Source organism: Anser brachyrhynchus (genome assembly GCF_964034855.1).
Source record: "Anser brachyrhynchus genome assembly, chromosome: 2".
Taxonomy (NCBI): Eukaryota; Metazoa; Chordata; class Aves; order Anseriformes; family Anatidae; genus Anser; species Anser brachyrhynchus.
The window spans coordinates 62322220-62342217 of NC_137695.1; the positions used below are offsets into that span (position 1 = coordinate 62322220).

General features: G+C 39.1%; 1 protein-coding gene across 4 annotated transcripts in view; it reads left to right on the plus strand.

Annotated features, from left to right (window-relative positions):
* ITGA9 (integrin subunit alpha 9) overlaps positions 1-19998 on the plus strand; it is a 217488-nt gene that overhangs the window by 164207 nt on the left and 33283 nt on the right. For 3 of the 4 annotated variants that reach the window (XM_080581503.1, XM_080581504.1, XM_080581505.1), the window contains exons 21-23: positions 1603-1692; positions 4083-4191; positions 6901-7008. In XM_080581503.1, coding sequence (XP_080437629.1) covers positions 1603-1692; positions 4083-4191; positions 6901-7008 — 307 coding nt within the window. Of the gene's footprint in view, positions 1-1602; positions 1693-4082; positions 4192-6900; positions 7009-7130; positions 9062-19998 lie in introns of those variants that run through there. The other variant, XM_080581506.1, reaches the window with a different exon arrangement.

Genomic DNA, 19998 nt, shown 5'->3' on the forward strand with positions numbered 1-19998 from the left:
AAATGTCTGTTGTACTGTGGTTAGACTGCAATGAGTGGGGACGTTGTTCCCACACAAAACTGGAGCTAGTCCTGCAGAAATGTCTGGCATGGAAAAGCTGTTAGCTATACCATGCTGTCATGGGAAACTAAGTATTACACTTCAAGTGGCCACTTAACCTGTCCCTTGTAGCTGCAAATTTGGCAGTAGCATCTGTAACAAGAGAGACTGGTTCTGTAGTGGGAGAGAGAGATCAAAGACTCAGCACTACACTAGGTCTTCATTTTTTTTTTTTGTTTATTTTAAACATAACTCTTCTATTGCTTTCTGAAGTGAACTATTTTGCTGGAGCTAGATTCACCGAGCTATGTTTTCATTTTTTTTTTTTACAGTAACTGCTTCTTTTTAAACAGATAAATACATACATATGAGCCCTATATTAAATTCTACTTGCTTATTCTGCTTCTCAGCATAATATTTTGATATTTGAGATAAGAAATATCTCCATTTTGGACTCTTCCTGAGCCTATTCAGAAGAAAAGCTTTTGTTGAGCCATAGCTGTGTTTAGCCGGTATAGCCAATGTGTCAGTCTCAGAAGGCTGAGCTGTATCTACATATGTATGTAGCCAACAGGCTCTGTTTTCATAACCTGACTGAGCAACTCATCATATGCATGGTATCATTTGGGATGTTACTACCTGCTGTTGCCTCAGTGATAATGTTCTGAAGTAAAGAGGATCGTATCTTTTAACAGATAGATTTGTGAGTAAATCCAATAAACACCAAGGCAAAAGCAATCAGAGTCACTGCTGAAGGAACAAGAAATATATGCAATATATTCTTATTTTAAGCTGTCACCCACCAAGCAGACTCACCACCAGAATTAGAATATTTACAAGTTTGCCTGTTGGTCATGCATTTCAGGAACCTTTTCTGGACTTAATACACAAGTATTCACACTGAAATAAACTGACTTAAATGAGAGATGATTGCTCACTTTTCTCTTTCCTTCTTCTGCTTTTGACCAGCGGTGGCAACTGGCTTTGAAGATACAAAGTAGAACTGCTTTCATTTTGACAATTAAAACGTGCAGAGGGAGCAGAACAGCTGAGAGTTTATGGCTAGTTCAGTATGAGGGTCTACATGCAAAGTTGCTCATAGCAGTACTGAGACAGTGCTGTGAAATAATGTAGGTACAATAAAAGGGGAGCTTCATTTACTGTGTCAAGAACCTCTGTGAAGTGTGTGTATCCCTCCCAAACTGATGTGCAGTCAGGCTGGGAAAAAAATCAACCATTGGAGTTGCATTTGAAATATCCTTGTTCCTCTCCACTATGCATGATTGCTGCTGTCGTTCTGCACTTTTGAACTGAGCACTTTGCTCAAAGATAGATTTGTCAGCATGATCTTGCTTATGCCCCAGCCATAAAGGAGGAGCTGCAAAGCATGTCTTGTATGTGTGCCCCCTCCAAAGAGGGATGAACAGAAGTAACAATCTTTGAGAGGCGTCTTAATGAGAGGCAACATCACTGGAAGAGGCTCAGAATACAAAGCAGAGAGATGGTAGCTGTATTGTAAAGGCTGTGGTTTTACAGTGTGTTTATTTTTCCTTTCTGGCACAGTGGAAACCTAGAACGCACAGAGTCTCTGCATGATAATACTCTAACCCTGTCAGTGCCCCTGATGCATGAAGTGGACTCATCTATCAATGGGTAAGTACTAGTCATCAAATGAAAACAAAATAATAACAGTCCTAACAATAACATCTCAGTCTCTCTGAGTGAAAAACTGAATTTTTCTCTTTGTTTACATGTAGTGAGAATGTTGCTTTTTTCTTGTTTCCCAGAGTCTGGAAATAAGGACAACCTCATTCATTATCTGGGAATTTTATTTGTCATTCCTTTCGTTCCAGCCCTGTACCTCTTTCTCACTCTGTTCTAGCTAGCACTGATTAGTTGTCATCTCATTTATAATAGGTATTTTAGTGACTATATTTGAATTCATGTGGTTTTGTGGATATGATGGACCTTAAAATAAAATAAAAATAGGAAAAGCAAATTGCGTCTTGTTCCTTAGGGCATCCCTTTAAAGATATGGTTAAGAATCACCAGGCCAAAGGTTAGGGTCAAATGTTCTGGGATTTTAAGGATCTTGGTGGAGTCTAGCTGTTTGCCTTTCTGTTTAATTTCACAATCAGAATTTGCTTCTGCTTCTGTCTCCTTTCCCACTCTCTCTGCTTCCTAGTCTGCAAGGCGTCTGAATACCAGCCGAGGAACATCACTCACCCTTTGACTGAAATACTTACTTGTATAGCACATGCCCAGTCCCTGGAAGAGGACAGTGGTTAACAGAGACAGAGGAAACAAGGTTACCTGCACTGACATGTGATTTGGCTGAAAGGCTGGGTGTACTCAAATTCATGTCCAGGTCTAGGTTTTACCATATAAAGCTGATTTCCCCTCATATTGCATAGCAATAAAATCCTTTATTTACTGCCACAGAAGTCAGAATGAGTGGAAGATACGTCTGAGCTTGCTCAGAGAAGTGAAGAGTACTGTCAGATGTCACAAGACGATTAGCAAGGACAAAAATCTTCTCTATACTGAGAACACAGTCCTAGCAGCATGCTCTGAAAGTTCTTGAATGCTTTCACAGTTACAGATTGTGTAGAAATTTAACTCTGTATCCCTTGCTTCTTGATGCTTTGACACAGATTTTATGCAGCTTTACAGATATGAAAGAAATAACGTGTCTTTAGCTCTCTGCTCCCCGCTTACAGAATACTGCAGGTAGAAAACGCTGATACAGATTGGGTTTCTTTCTTTCTCTTCAGAATATGCTTCTTAAAACCACAAGGTCTCTGAAGTTGTCAGCCCCACCCAGCTGGCTGTGTGGATTATCTTGTCCTTTCCTGTAGACAAAGCTTAGTTGATTCAAGTTCATGGAAATGTCCAACTACTGGGGGAAAGTTTGGTTTATTGGAGGGTACAGCATTCCCAGGCAATACTAGGCAATACCAGTAATACTCTTTTTCAGACAGTATGTTTTTAAAGCTTAATTTTATTAGCTATCCTGCATTTGAGGCTGCAAGAGCAACCTTCATCCCTCGTCATAAATAGCCCTGAAGGGCTTGTACCACATTTGGGAGGAGCCTTCTGGCACAACACTGTGGATGGGAGGAGTAAAATTTGTCTCCTGCTGCTTGCCCTAGCAATCCCTGGCACAGGAGGCAGGTCAGGAGACCAGAAAAAAAGGAAATGTAACTAAACAGGCTTAAAATCCTATCTCAAAATACTCTGATCAAAAGGACAGCCAAGGAACAAAGCAGAGTTTAGGCAAACCCTCACTGAGGTCTGTCTGAAATTACACCAGGAACCTTTCCAGCCAGTGGAGCAGCCTAAGATTAGGAGGAGGAACAAGAGATGCTTAAAGCACTCCTGGTCCCCCTCTCTAGGATTTCTGGGTACTGTGTGGTGCTTCCAAGTCTTTTCTGATAAAACCCTACTGTGTTTTACCTTGCAATAAGGTGGTAAGAGTAGTTGAGGGAACTTGGCCTCTGCCACTGGAGCTCTAAGCAAGTCATATCCCCTCTATTCTTCCCTTTAACCATCTGCAACTCATAAAGGTAGTGATAGCTAATGAGGGGTTTATTCATGAAATTCTCTGTAAACAGTAGATAAAAATGAAATGTTAGTTTAATGAATATGTAACTGAAAGTAATCCTGTTAGTAACTGCTTCAGACTTACTTGGTAGTGCAATGACTTCCTGTGTTACACAAGCTAAAGAACTTGCATAAATTATCATTGGCAGAGCCCGTGGGCCCTGAGAAGAGGTTTTGTGATAGGAAAAGATAAAAAGAGAGATGTAATCAAAAGAAATCTGCTTCAATCAGTGCTGGGATATTAAGTCTGGTCAGTTGAGATGCTGTTTGTGTAGTCTAGTATTGTCAAGAGAAAATAAAATCACAAATAATAGATTAATGTAAAATGGTTCCATAGAATTTCCCATGGCCAGAAAGCAAGAGGTGAGATTCAGAGCCCACAAATATATTTAATTTTGTTGATAGGCACAACTTAATAAATATGTTTCTTGATCTTTCAGAGAAGTCTTTCCTACTTCCTTTTTCTATGGTGATTCTGTGGAAGTATCCAACTTTGTTCAACTGGAAAACCACGAATGCCTTTTCCAGTCTCTCAACTTCACACTGCAGGTAAAATTGATCCTTTTTTTTTTTTTTTTGACTGCTTTCCTGCTTGACAGCACTTTCTAATGTTATATCTCTTTTATTCTGAATGTGGTATGGGCTTTAGTGCATGTTTCCATATCACGGTATGTTGTGCAGTGCATTCTTGAGTGGATGCCATATTTACAGTGTGCAGGGATGGTGTATTTCCTTATCTGAGTATATTATTACAAGAATTACAAACAGGGCATCTCACATAGGAATGAAGCTGCTACTGTTTGTTTCTATTTTACCTTTCATCATATGCTGAGTAAAGAACTCTAGTTACTGAAGTGCCACATCTTGGATGCAGCCCCAGGTTCAGAAGGCAGGAGTAATTCTTTTTAGCAGCTTGGTCATGGAGCAGAGGAGTGGGCAGCCTACATCCATGAGAATGAGCACATACCATGCAAGGGATTCCAACTTTGCCAAATGCTCCTGGTATGAAAATGTTTATAGCATTACTAATGAGAGCATAGCACAGGGAAGAGAATGTAACACTAAAAATATGGTGTGAGAAGGTTTCATTAAATGTCTCATAGCATATCAGTGTTATTCAAGTATTATCTACAGATTAAATTTCATGTGACACTTTGTTGGGTTCCTGAAGTTGTAAAACATATGGAGCATTTATTATTATAAGCTCTTGCAATGGGACCAAAATGAACTTGTCTAACTGCCATGACTATCTCTATTACAACCACTTCACATCATCTTTGACCGCTAGATGGAACTAGGGAATGATAAATAAGGAAGAGATGGGGGAATCATTTATTGTGAAAAATAGTCTTTCGCCTTTTTTCCCCTTTCTGTTCTCCTAGGCATGAATGCCACTCGGCTTATAATGAACAACACATGTCTGCCTCCATGGACAGACTGTGGTCCAGAGCAATTAAGCCCCCACTGTCATGCAGTGCCCTTAGCTATTTACTGAAAAGGAGTGAAAACAGGATTTCAGGACATTAAAGCTTTTTGTGAACCAGGCTATTGATTCATGTGATTCTGATTTCATTCTTGAGGTTTTATAGGTCTTCCCCAGCCAGTTAGTGGTTAGAAGCAGATAAAGAACAGATGTACTGATGCTTTAACTAGATTATTTTCAGTAAAACAAAGTGATAACAGGTAAGGAAAAGAAAACCTATATATTGGCAGAGCCACCATTTGTCCTTCCCCATCCTCTTGTGTATAATGCACACACTTGTAAACTGCAATATTAAAAAGTTATTTTCCATATGGAATTAGAAAATTATGCTGTAACAAGTCACAGATCTGCTCTCTAGTGACGTGATAAACCTCATAGCTGTGTGTGTCAGAAAGAGAGGGTAGAGTTTCATAATGGGCAAAGCATGGTTTGTATCACCGCGTAATTGTTTTTAATGATTTGCCTGTCACTTATTAATCTCCTCCAGATGGAGAAAAGTAATAGTTTCTTAACCAAAGTAAAAGATGATTTACAAAAATACAAAAATATTTTTTTTATATGTGAAAATCTATACCATGTCTAATGTTAATAAGGAAAGAGATGTATGCATCATTTTTTTTGGGTAACAAGACGTGCACTGAAAATGTTTTTTCTTCCTTAAGTCTTATATCTGATCTCAGTGAGATAATCAAGATTTTTTAAATGTCTTACAAGAAACATTATGTTTGTATTTCATGCAGCTTTTATCATGCTCTATTGTAGTGGGATTGCTCCCCCTGCCTGGAGCCTCAGGGTTTTTGTAAGGATTTGGCATTGTGAACTGATTCTCTTTATCAGTCAGGCATTTCTTCAAATATAAACAGTGACTGAAGAATGAAAAGTTGTTGTTTTTAATATCAGTACTTTACACAACTGAAGCACTGATTGCTACATTTTTTGACGGTACTATCTCAGTGTAGGTAAATATTCTAACAGGCTTAATGTTTTAATGGATGCACTTATGCATGTGTTGTTAGAAACCACCAGGAAATATTTTTCCTGATTAAAAAAAAAATGTAGATAGACATAAAAACTTATTTTCATAGACAGATTTCCATGGATTTTTTTTTTCTCTTTAGCAAAAATCCACAAATTTTGGAATTTTCTCTGGATACTTTTCAGTGGTGGACTGGAAATTCTTTGAGCTTTTGTTGAAAAGTTGTGGGGGATTTGATAGAAAGCCAAAGTTTTCCACTAAGAGTTTAATTTAATTGGAAACCCCAGATCTTGAATGGAAGTTGTTCACATGCATTTCCTGGCAACTCAGTTTAGCAAACCCACAGTCCACTAGTTACAGTCAACATTACTTTGCGTTCTGCTCCATAATAAAACACATGCAGAATATAATGCAGCGGTTACCAGATGGAAATGAGAATGTTGGTAGAGACAGCAGTGGTTTTTTACTGTCTTCTGGACTCTCAAAGAGTACTTGCAATGTCTCTGCACATAAGATAAAGTCATATGCTATTTGTATTGATGACTGGTAATTATCCTGCAAAACTGCTTCTCACTTGATACATGAGCTGTAGTTAAAGACTTCTAGATAAATTAAACCTTTGACTTCATCTTGGTACTTACAAAAGGAGATTTTGTCTGAAAAGATTGAAAAGCTGGCATAGGATTTGAATTTTTTCAAATTTACCTATTATCCCAGCTCTGGTTGTACATTTTTTTCCTATTTATGACCAGTCATATGTTTTGTTTTTTTATACACTTATACGCATATTTTTTAATAGGTTTACAATGCTGGACCAAGCACTCTCCCTGGTGCTTTTCTTGATATTTCATTTCCAAACCGCCTTTCTGCTACTGGAGCTGAAATATTTCATGTTCAGCAGATGATGGTGAGTATATTACAATGTGCATTGAGCCCACAGAGATGCTGAGACCTATTAATGACTGAAACAAAAAATGTCCAGCAGAACTAGATGAGTTGACTAATTGGGTTATTTATTTACTTATTCAGAGACAATAAAAGGTTCTTTGTAGCTGTGGCCAGATCATCAAAAGCAGCTGATCTCTTCAAGCTGTCAACTGTTCCTCATCACCTAGGGCAAACAGCTGTTTGTGTGTTCCTGGTTTCGTACGATGTGTAAAACTGGATCAGGCTAATTCTGAAGGAAATGTGGAGAATATTTCCCAGAGTCATGCCTCCAAAGAGGATTGAGTCTTACTCTGAGTCCACTCTGATCGAGTGGTTCATGTGATATATCAGAATGATGTGTTACAAAGTCCACTTATGTTCCCTGTTTTTTCTAGGGTAGTCTTCAAAAACACTGGCTAGATCTGCATGCATTATCAGTGTATATTTTCCTATATTCTGTATTATAATTTACTCTTTCTGACTGTTCTTTTAACCAATGTAAGCAACAGAGGAATTTATTCGTTCAACATAATGTTTTTCAGAAGATGATTTTGTGTCAACTACAAAGAAAACCAAAATAATTTGTGGTAAAGAAGACACATTCTTAGATTTCATTTTTAATATTTATTTATTATTTTCAAAGCTTTTGTTAAACCACTAAAATACCATCATTTATACTGTGGTGGCCAATAGAGTGGAATGTCACTCCTGAGGTAAATTTATTGCTGAATTTCAGAGTAATCTGTTTTTATGAGACAAAACCAGCTCCTTCCATCAGCTCATTGTTTACTTGAATAGAAATATTATACTTTCTTTGTGGTTAGCTACTTTTCTAGCGTTTTGGCTGAAAGGTATTACCTGCCCTCATACACAGGTAACTGTGTTACTGAATTAATGTGAATATAGATCCAGTAAGACCTTTCTGAGCAGGTTTCCAAGATCTGTGCTATTGATAGGTATGGTGTATATATATGGATCACAGGTGGGGACTCAAGACAGAAACAGATTTAGGATATTGGATGAGGCACCAGCATTGTATAGACTGAGTTGATTCTCCAGTTAGACTGAAATAATACTCCAGCCTATGTCTCTTTTTTTCCATGACATTGCATTTCAGTGTTTTATTTAGTCCAGCCCTATACGTGGAAATCCACATTCCCTTTGACACGTTGCCTGTCAAAGGATCCTGACCCATGTCCTTGTCTGACCCCATCTCTGTATGCTGCATGAACATATGTCTGTGCTCACAACCCCACCAGAGAGGCGGGAGTCTTCTTAACAGATTTTCTCTGCCCGAACTCTGTCTCCTCTTGAGTCATCCATCCTATGCTCTCCTGTACAGCCAAGAGAGAGGGATAGCAAATTCAGCCTGTCTAATTGAGGGTGTGATGAATTCTTTCTAGGCATTGATTGCTTTTTGATGCTGACTCTTCTAGAAACCAGGGCAAATTGTCTTAGACAAGACACCTGTTTTGCATGCTTAAATTAGCTGTATGCTACCCACAAGGTATACAAGGGCTAATTTCCAAACAATTTTCATCGTTTCTACTCAAGACCCTAAATTGCGCTAACAAGTTAGGATGGCCTATATAGTTTTGAATAGCTGTTAGGAAAAGAAAAAAAAAAAAAGAAGAGGCAAAAGCCTTAAATCTTGCATTTAACTCGTAAAAGAGCTTCGTGTTTTTTATTGCTGTTGTTGCATGCTATGGCTTATCTAGAGGAGGTCCAGCTGGTCAGTGTGGCATCGGGTACCATGCTAGTAAATGCTTGTAGGGTTTGCATACTTTTTCTGCAACAACTGTTGCATTTTTACCAGTATTATCTGATATTTTTCTTCTTCTACTTTTTGAATTGTATTTGTAGAAACTTCCAACTACTGTTGTGAGACTTATTTGCCTTGCAGGCTGATGGGTAGTAGTAGGCAAGTGTGGCTTTATGTATCTTCATGAAACGCTGGTGTACCCTGTATTATTTCAACCACTGCTTTGGAATATATGGTCAGTAGGAGTCTAATACATGATTTTCTGAGCATCTCTGACATGTCCATAAACGTTATCCAAGCAAATCCTGTCTGGGTTAGTGGCTATCCCGGCTTTACAGATAAATAATTGAAAAACCAAATAATTTGCCTTAGGTCACAGAGGAAATTTGTGTCAGAGATGGGCACTGAACCCATATCTCCTGTGTCCTAGTATTGTAACAAGAAAAGCATCCTGCCCTTCCCTCTTGCCTCTCTCCCACTGAGTTTTTATTGACTGAAAAGAAAACTAAAATCATGCACTTTTTCATGCTTTCTCATACCAAATATACTTAAACAACAACAACAACAAAATCAAAACTAAAAGCTGCAGATTTTAATGACCTTTGGAAAATGAGTTTGAACAGATATTTTTCAAAAGCATTTTTGTATGCCTATTCATTAAAGATTTCAAACTTTTGTTTACTTTGAACTTATGAGAAACCAGGCTGTAGTAAAGGTGATAGTGTCCTTTCAGACAGTGCAAAGGGTTCTGTAATTACACATTTCTCCAGCTGGCATAGATGTCAGCGTTACTGGACCTTTCAGAGGGGCTGTCAGTAAAACAGCAGATCAGGAATTGTCATTTATCTGTAACTTAAACTGTTGATACAGCATTTGAGATTTGGTGACATTATGCTTTTTTTTTTTTTTCTTTTTGAAAGCTAATAATGCTTTCGGCACTTCTCTAGTGTATAGTACGGCAGGGAAACTTATGGGTGAAAAAGCGTAGTAAGTATGAGTTTGTGTCTCAAATATACATAAACCACACAAGATAGTGCCAGGAGATAATTCCTTCATATTGTGTTGACTGATCTAGTCTTTCATTCAGTCACAAAAAATAATAAAAGGAAGAAAGTCACATGTGGCCTGCTGGAATGGTCTGCATCTCTGGGAGGTGTTAATATGAATTATTACCTTGCTGCTCTTGGAGGAAATGACAGCCCTCATGCTTCCTCTGTTCCTGTTGCTCTAAGCTTTTGCTTTATTGCAGAAACTGCTTTAGGATTTTCTTCCAGAGGAATTCAGGTCACAAAGATATTTTGACATCCGGAGCTCTGCTTTAGAGATGTTCAGACTCTTTTCAAGGGGGTCTAGGGGGTTTATGCAGCACAAATCCCCAACAAAACCCCCATAAAATAAACAAGTCAATAGTAAAAGCCAGAAATAGAAGAAAATTGATAATTGAAAGAAAACTAGAGACTTAACAACTGAATGTCCCCCCATCAGAAATTTTAAACAAAATGGAAATGTTAGAAATTTTGCAAGTGAATTTAACTAGGAAATTTCACCATTGACATTGATTTTGTATAGTATTTGTCAAAGTCTGCAGTGGTAGATGATATTTTGGAAGCCAGTACGACAAACTGCTTTTATGTATTTTTGTATTTGCTTTCTTGGAGAAGTTTTAAGGCAGGTTAAAAACATAATTAAAGAAATACCTGAGCTTGTTGGTAAAAGTGTTAGGATTGTCACAGTACAGGTGATGGCACTGAAAGCTTCACCTAGAGTACAGGAGAGATAGTGTTAACAGAAATGTAGATTCTCTGCTCTTCATGCCATTGATTATCTGTTTTTCCACAAAGGAAAACAAGCTCATTATACTTGTCTGTGTTTTGGTTTTGAACTGAAAGATTAATAATTTCCTTTGGGTATCCAGCTAATTTGGAGAGCAAGGGAAGCACTACTTGACTTGCCAGCCAAGAAGATGCTTTCCGGGGCATCCAGAAAAATTTTCACTATGGGAGTTCCTACCAAATTAACCAGAGTATTTCCTGAAGCTGTTGATAAATTAGCAATAAATCTAAGATTGCTCCAATGCTGGCTTTATGAAACTGGATAGGATTGTTGCATTCCCACTTATTTTATTTCCAGCAAAGGTGAACACAGTTATGAGGAACAAGGGACCAACAACTGGAGGCATAATTTGTTTAAACCAGAAGCCAGCTGCAATGCAAGCAGATGATCCTCACCCCCTCCTCTGGAGGAACCAGGCTCTGCAGGGCTGACAAGTTGTTCAGATAATTGCCCTGGTTCACACCATGCAGCTTTAATTCTGGTAACAAGGGCCCTGTGCATTCCTGTTTTTTTTGGAAGAAGCTAGCTGCTACTGCAAGCATTCTCCTGCTATATTTGGCATTGGTGTGGCCTCACCTTGAATACTGTATGTAACTCTGGGCACAATATAACAAGGATGTTAAGGTCCTTGAAAGTGTCCAGAGGAGGGCAACAAAGCTGGTAAGAGGGCTGGAAGGCATGTCCTATGAGGACATGAGACATGTCTAGTCTAGAGAAGAGAAGGCTGAGAGGAGACCTCCTTGCTCTCTACAATGTCCTGAGGAGGTGGAGCGCAGAAGGAGGTGCTCGTCCCTGTTCCCTGGTCGCTGCTGACAGGACATGAGGAAATGGCACAAAACAGCGCTGGGTAGGTTCAGACTGGATATAAGGGAAAATTTCTTTACCATGAGCGTGGTCAAACACTGGAACAGGCTTTCTAGAGGGGTGGGTGATGCCCTGTGCCTGTCGTTCAAGAGGTGTCTGGACAATGCCCTCAATAACATGCTTTAACATTTGGTTAGCCCTGAAGAGATCAGGCAGTTGGACCAGATCTTTGTAGGTCCCTTCCAGCTGAACTTTTCTATGTTCTAAGCATCATGCAGGCCAGCAAGCATTGACTTTGTGAGCCTGTTTAGATGAATCAACACCGAGGATATGAAAAAAACATGTTGTTAACACTACTGAGATAGGAATCTTGTTAGAAACTGAGATGCACACATTGAAGCTCATTCTCTTCAAAGAGTTTGAAGTCTGGATGATGAAATAAAGGGAAATTCTGAGAAAAAAGGGAGAAGAAAAGAAATACTGTCTTCAGTTTTCCAGTGAGAAAGTCACTCCTAGCATGTAACTTTTGATATTTAAGTGTAATAATTACTGGTGTAGTAATTGCTAGTAATGGAATATTTTTAATTACTATGTTGTATTACTCTAGTTATTAATGGAGAGAGGTAGGCATAGAAGTAACTTTGTAAAAGCATCTGCCTGTCTCCGCTGACAATATAAAAAATAAATAAATCTATTCTTCTTGAGTTTCCACTAGGACTTTGATATTTATCTCCAGAAATAAATGGGTTAAACTTTGGTCTTGTGAGTCCTGCTTCTGCTCACCTTGAGAGTGCCAGTTATCTCAAGTCCCTTGTTCCTGACCCAGTGTTCCCCTCACTCTTTGTTTAGCTTCCTATTATGCTTGGCATATTCATTTCATACTTTTCCATTCCTTCTGTCTGAGCAGGTGAGACCTGGATTGTGCCTTTATGAAAACTGGGTATCAGTAAAAGCTGGGCTGGAAATACAGAAGCATGGAGGAACTGAAAAAAATTCACTTTGCAAGTTGCCTTTGAAGTTAATGGCTGCCTGAGCATGGGACTGTAGAACAGCCTGTCATGTTCAATAAGGAAAGCTCTTGAAATAAACATTATTTTATTCATGTGAATGTTGAAAAAGTGAAATGGAGTCAGTTCCAGAGACTCAAGTCCTTCGTGGCTGATGACAGGTTACATTTTTAAGGCCAGTTTTGTGTAGCACTCATGTCATTCTTCTTCCTGCCATTTGCACAGTAACATCCGTGAGGAGCAGGAAAATGTGCAAGAGACAAGTTAGAGCTTGCTGTCTTGTGAAAGGTCCCAGGCTGCTTGTGGTTTTTCTTCAGTTGTATCTTTGAGACATCTTTGCACTTTTAAAACCTTAAATGTAATTTCTGCCTGCTTATTATCTGTAGGTTGCTAAACTCCAGCATAAGAATATGATGCTTTGGCAACTGCACTGCTGATGTTTAAAACTGTATACAAAGGGAGACTGCCAGAGCTCTCTGAAGTGGTAGCTGTGTGTGAGTGCTCTTTGAAGTACCTCATGAGATTCTCAGGCTCACTAGTGCACGCCACACCTACTGAGGCAAACCTTTGTATTTATCTTGATGTAGAAACCCCCTTGTTTGTTGGCAGCCAGTTTAAAATTGTTTAGTTTGTTTCTTTTGAAGTTTCAGGTCTTGGCTCTGAAAGCATATCTACACAGTCCCAGCATGTGAAGATATAAATATTTGGTGATAGTACTTTATGTAACAAAATATTGTTCCAGCAGTTATTTATGCTGCTGCTGGTTGCCACCATTGATAACATGTTTGTGCAGGAATGTTTCGGGTTTACAGCAAGAATTATTTTAGCCCTTTGTATTAGTGATCCCCCCTGTGGTCTCTTCATTTCGGTGAACGCTATACTCACAGTCACATACACATATTTTGGCACTGTATTTAAAAGGCATAGCTAGATTGCTGCAGGAAATTATTCATTCCAGGGAGTGTATTGTACAAAACTTGGTGACCTTCCTGCCTCCTTCACTTTAATTGCTTCTTTAAATGACTGTTCCAAAACATTTTGCGTAGGTAGTTGAAGGTGGTTCCCCACCACCACCCGTGTAGAGCATCTCTGTGATGGCAGTCTAATCAGGCTTTGCCTGGGAGCCCTGTCACTTGCAGGAGAAACTGGTGCATCTGTTGTGCCCTGGCATGACTGCGAGGAGAGGCAAGAACGTACACCATGTTCCAGCACAGCACGGTCACCTCTAGGCATGGGAAATGGGAGCCCAAAGCAGCTCAGAAAGAGCTCTCATAACCATCTTCCTAATGTCAGCGTGACAAACTGAAGCTCTTTCAGTGAAGAGGAACTTAGTTCTCATTTAAGATATTGTTATACAGGAAAGGGTGCCTGGCCATAAAATTATTTCCTGAGCTAGGATCTTAAAATAAATCCAAAGTGATAATAAATCCATTTGATAGCTATACAGAAGTCATGTCCATAGTTCCTATTTTCATGAAACTCCAGTTTGAAATTCGACTCTTGAAAATTCTGTATGAAATTCCTGTTTTGAAAAAGATGTCTGATTTGTCTTTTTATACAACTGAATTTCAGGTAAAGAAAGAAGCATTACCAAGTGAACTGGATATATATACCAGCTCTTAAGAGGATTCACAAAGGAAGCAGGAGGTTTGGTAGATAGCACAGTAATCAGAAGTTTTGCTGAGGTATAGAAAAAAATATACAGTAGGCTTTTTTTAAGCTTCCTAGACAGAGAATTCCCTTGTGAAGGAACTACTGAATGAGAGAAGATGAGTCAACATTTTTAAAATTTAATGTAAATTAATTTTATTTTAATTCTTGAATGAATATGAGAGTTGCATCCTTTCACCATTTTCCAGTGGGTGAAGTTGTTCCTGCCAAAAAACAATGAAGGAGGAAACTCAGGAAAGAGCTGACTGATTAATTGTTTTAACATACATGCCTGCCTTAAATGCTGAATCATAAGCTAGTCTTTTTCTTTTATAAATAACATACAAGATACTTGGTTAAAATGATAATTTGGAAACTAAGGAAGAGTTGAAAACAATGTTGTTTGTGTGTATAAAATCTCCCAACGGAGAAAGATGAAAGGAGAGTTTCCCTCACGGATCATGTGCCTGAGTGGGAATAAGCACATTGCGTTGGATGTCTCTGCTGCCTTCCAGTCTTGGACAAGGTACCAGATAACATCAAAAGTATCAATAAACCGTTCCTTGGAGAAATGAGAACTCTGAGGATGTCCTGGAAACAAAGGACATTTACATAACTTAAAATACTTACTCTTTTAATGAGGGTGACTCATTTAACCTTCAGGTGTCGACCATAGATCAACGAGACTATTCACTGGAGGTTCCACCTTCTCTACACTGTCTCTGAAGTGACCTGGGGTGACTGATTTTATATATCTTTCTAATGCATTCAAATGTCTGCTGTCTATCCAAATTGTTCAAGCCCTGCAGGGAATGTATGTATCTGCTTGCTCTTCAGAGCTTTTCATCCTAATATTAACACAGCCCGTGAGGAAAGTCCAACAAGTAGGTAAAGAAATCTCATGCATTTAATGATGTTTTCTGCATCATAAGAAAGGCTTTAGAAATTAATGTAGCTGAAACCTAGCTAAAAGAGCGCTGAACTCCAAGTGATCTCAGAGGCTTTTTAAAAAGACGTGTACCTTGAGATGTATTTTGATGCCTCGTGTTGATTAAGTAGTTCATAATAGGGATTGTGCATGTCAGAGATTCCTGTGTTTCAGCTGGTAAAGGCTTATATATCATAAGGAGCACACGTTAAAGGTAAATTGTCACTTTAGTTTCCATGTAAGGTGTTCATTCTTATGCCTGAACGTTCTGTGGAAAGCACAGATATGAGTGCTCAGTTTTTCTTCCCACTGCGTTCATGTGGTGATGCCCTCTGTCCCGGAGAGAAACCACTGTCTTGCAAGTCAGGTACTTTAAATCAGAAAATCATGCTCTTCTTACTAAACCGTGTACATCCTACTAGCCCTTAACAGTAGTGCTTCTGTGCAGTGCCACTAAATATGCACAATGTGGTTGCAGGGCCAGTGGCTGTCTGGTGATGGTAAGTGCTGTAGGATTATGCTGATCTAACCCAGCTCTTTAATTAAGCTACACAGTTAAACGTGTCAAAAGTACATCTGCAAGCGTTGCTGACAGGTTAGCACAGATTTCGGCCAAATGTGCTTCTGGTGTTCCCCTTCCAGCTGAAGAAGCAGGAATCAGAGCTATGGTGGGGTACTTCTCTATCATAATTTAATGCTTTAACATCTCTACTTTGCTGTTTAAATTTTGCATTTCCTCATGGCCATGCGTGCTTCCCTGTTGGAAGAATCTGTGGAGTACTGCTTTTCCTTACCAGCATTGCTATTTTCAGTCAAAATCTTTCAAGTGTTGTGTACAAGGGGTTAATTTAAAAAAAAAAATCTTCTCTGTTGTTTCAGTGGCTCTTAAATTCATTGCCAGAATCAACAGAACTGCTCTGAATCAAACATATTTCATTATCTGTGAATATTAAATATTTTTGGCATATGGAGCAAGTACTCAGATAACATATTTACATAACTTATTTGTCTACTGTTGAAAGTCTGACCTTGTCTGGAATTTCTTGTCAGAGCCCTTTTTTTTCGTCAGTGTGTGTGACATGTGAGATTGCCATGCCTGTCAATTCGTCTCTGTTGCATTTACCTGCTATCGGGTGAATCAGTGCCTTTGAATCAGGACACATGCACATTTTCTCCCTGATATTAGGGTAAATGTACTATGGTTAGCAAGAAAGACAAATAAAAGAGGATCTGTTATTTATTATCCAATTTGTAAATTTGAACCACTGATTAGGCATACATACATTAAAAAAAAAAAAGGTAAAAAAAAAAATTTTTTTAAAAAAAAAGAAGAAATATGTACAAACTGTCTGGCAGCAATTTCAATAAGACTACAGCCAAACTGTCCTTTGAAGCCAGCATACTCCAAGGCTGATGAGAAAGGCATCCATTTCAGAGTTGAAAAATGCTAACAATTTTGTGAAACAACTGACCTGCGTTCAGCCCTTGGTCATGATTTTTGCAGCTAAATCTGCTGTTCCAAGTATCTTGTGTCTCATGATGTTTTTCCTGAACTTGGCCCCATGCTTTTTCCATGTTCAAAGGTGGGTTTGGTCTCATCACATGCCCTCACCGCTGGATTTTACCTTCTTACTTGTTTTGTATTAGTTTAGTTTTCTTGGCTTCCAGACTCTCACTAATAACTGATGATGATTTAGCTCAAGAGGGGAATCAGGCTTACTGGAAAAGCCCGGAAAATTTAAGTTTTAATACTGTAATGAATTTCTTTGCATTAGTGGAAATCTAATGCTGTCTATAAGGAATGGACTGAAGACATTTGCTTGCCTGTTTATCTTGTAAAATGCCAAACATTATATATGGGATTAGTGCTCAGCTTCTTATATGCAGCAACACAGCAGGGAGATTGCACTTAATGCTTCTTTGGGAGCAACATCTACTTTCCTCTCATTTTTCAGTCTCATTCCTCCAAGGGACTTGTATCATATGCACATACTTAACCTCATACCAACTGCCAGTTTCCAGTTTCTGTGCCTGGTCCTCAGCTGACCTTTCCAGTCCAATGTTTTGAAACTGTATTTCATTCCCCTCACCTAGATTGCCATCTTGTGCAGGATACAGGGCTTTAGGAAAAAAAAAAAAAAGTCTCATCTTTGATGCATGTTCAACAGTTTGAGATAAAGTCTAGAGAGTAGTTACAGATAAGAAGAAAGGATGTGTCCCCTTAATGTGGGGAACAGAGCTGATAGGAGAAAGTGAATGTACTGAGGCTGCAAATACATTATTTCTCCTAGAAACCCCAAACCCAGTAAACCTATATCTGACCTGGATTAGAAATACGGGTAGTATTGCATTGATGCTAGGTTACCCTCAGTGTTCTCTGGGAGAGACATGGTGATTGTCCTCCTTGCACTGGTACTACCTTGCTGGAGCACCAAGCCCAACCCATAAATCCATGCACGTGCAGGAAAAGTCAGAGGATGATACTTGTGTTACATAACAAATCCAACATTTGTCCAGCCATATTAAATATCCTATGCTTTTTTTTTTAAGGATGTAATGCATGTGGAATATACCTGACATGTTTTACATACAGCTTTCACTCTGAAATGTCCTCCCACCACTTTCTTTTAAGGGTGGTGTAAGCTGATATGGTTAAAAATCATTGCTATGTTACGGGTTTGCCCTTGCTCTGCAAGACTTCTCAAATATTCAGCATCCACTGAAGAAGCCCTATGGAAATTAATTCCTTTTGGCAGATACAGCGTTCCTAAAGCATGAAGTAATCCACATGCTTTCTCTAGTGGTTATATCTTGTCTCTGAGAAGCTTAGTGGTTTCTGCTGACGACAAAAAATTGGCAGAGTAACCCATTGTGTAGGCCGTAATATTTAAATTTTGTCTCTCAGTCATGTTAATGGGCCCTTTAATGGGACAGTGAGCTCCAGTAAATAAATAAAGCTGGAGACTGACATGTTTGAATGTGTGGTTGTTGATGGGTAGGATAGGTAGCATAAGGGATGGTCTACTTTCTACACGATGACAGATTAGAAATAATGCTAGCTATTGCTATGGTAACCTTTAGAGACCTGTTGTGCAAGGCACCAATGGCAATCCTCAGACTTTTATCTCTTCGTGTTTATGCATGTTGCATGTATATCCACAATTTGAATAGAGCAGGAGAATACATGCATATGTATGTCTATGATTGAATAGTGGTTTTCAGTTCCTGAGATTTTGGATGAGTATGTAGATAAATCTCTTCTTAAAAACCACCACAGCTGAAATCAGGCCTGATTAGGTGTTGAAAGGAGGCGGCACCCAAAATAACTTCTCCCTCTTTGAAAACTGCAGATGAATATTCTGGCATCCATGGATGTTCAAGAATGCAAGCGAGCTCTGAATGACGGGTGTACATTTTATCCCTCTGCTGTTCTCTCATGTTTCCCTTTACCTTGGGGCTGAGCAGTGTAACAAAAGTACTTTGGGGCTTGAAGTAAAGCTAGAAAAAAATAATACATATGATGCACTGACATGAGGGTGTTTTTTTTCAGCATATGACAAGTTCTTCCTAGAGAATTAGAATGACTTTACACAAGGAGAACCTGGTAAAAAGAAACAATTGTCAGTAAAATCTTGTGTGGGAAGATTTTACTTTTGTTCTTGATGTTGGAGATTGGACTGTATTGCCAGTGTGCTGGGCTGCAAATAATTTTATACAGGTTTTACAATGGGTGAGTGCTTTCTGGAAAAAGGAATGAAACAACCTCCAGCAGAGACTGCTCCAACACGGCTCCTTGGAAGTCCCGCCTTGGAAGGCAGCAGGGGGGCTCCTGCTTGGTGCCCTGCTCGGGCCACGGTTTTTATTCCCCAAGCTGCAGTCTCAGTGCAGGATTTAGGACAATCTCTCTTCTATCCCTGTTCCCCTGACCCCATTTTTGTTGCTGTTTGTTTGTGTTAGGAGTCGGATGTTGATTTTTCCCTGAGACTACTCTGTACGGGGTGCAAAGGGAATAAACATCTCTTTCCACGTCCCCTGCACTGCTCTGAAACCCCCCTTCTGCTGTTTCTGTGAAATGTTATATCCCAGGTCCAGGAAAGATTGTTTTGTCAGTAGTCCTTTTCCTGCTAATAGGCTCCTGAGACTACATGGAAAATTCCAACAAGCCCTATTATGTCATGTACCTAGCAACTCCCAGACTTTGTCAGAGGCTTGTTATCTACTTGCACAGTTCTTGCTTCTGTAAATGGTAAGCATTTGCTTATGCAAAGCCCTTAAAAAATTTCCAGAAATTTTCTGTGTGTACAAGATTATGAAGTTGGTCGTAAGAAGAAAAACAGGTGCTTGGGTTAGTACTGTGTTTGGACAGAGAGAGACTCAAATGTGAGGTCATGTCTTGATTTGCACTTCAGAGATGCAGTTCAGTCTCAGCTTAAAGGTTTGTGTAAAGCTTTTGTCTAACCGGCTGGTTTTCTACATCTGAATCCTTCGTTGATGACAGAGTTTAATGAAAAATTACTATACTTAGTTTTGTCTGACTGGTTGACTGAACCTTTCCTTTATGCAAATGAAAATTGATGACAATAAGAGAGAGGAAATTTAAATGACTGACAGCCATCCTAACAAAAACAATCAAACAACAGTGGCCAGTCCTTTGGGAAGGCTAGATTTCATCCTACCTCCACATGGTCCACACATTTCTGAGGCTTTTGTTATCTTTTTCCTAGCTCTGTGGCTCTGGCGTTTCTAAGAGTGCTTAAAGAACCTGAGAGCTTCTCAGCTGCATTACATCCTTTCCTGCCCACTGGCTGTCAACATATGCTGATTGGTTGCAGATAAACAGATTGCGCCTGAATATGAAATTGCTGCCTGGTGGAATTCACCCAAATTCTGCTAACCAAATAGTAGTGTCTACCTTCTCCATGTAAGAAGCGGCCTCTACCTTTGGCTACTAAAACAGGCTGTCAGTGAGCCACTGCTCTGCTGCAG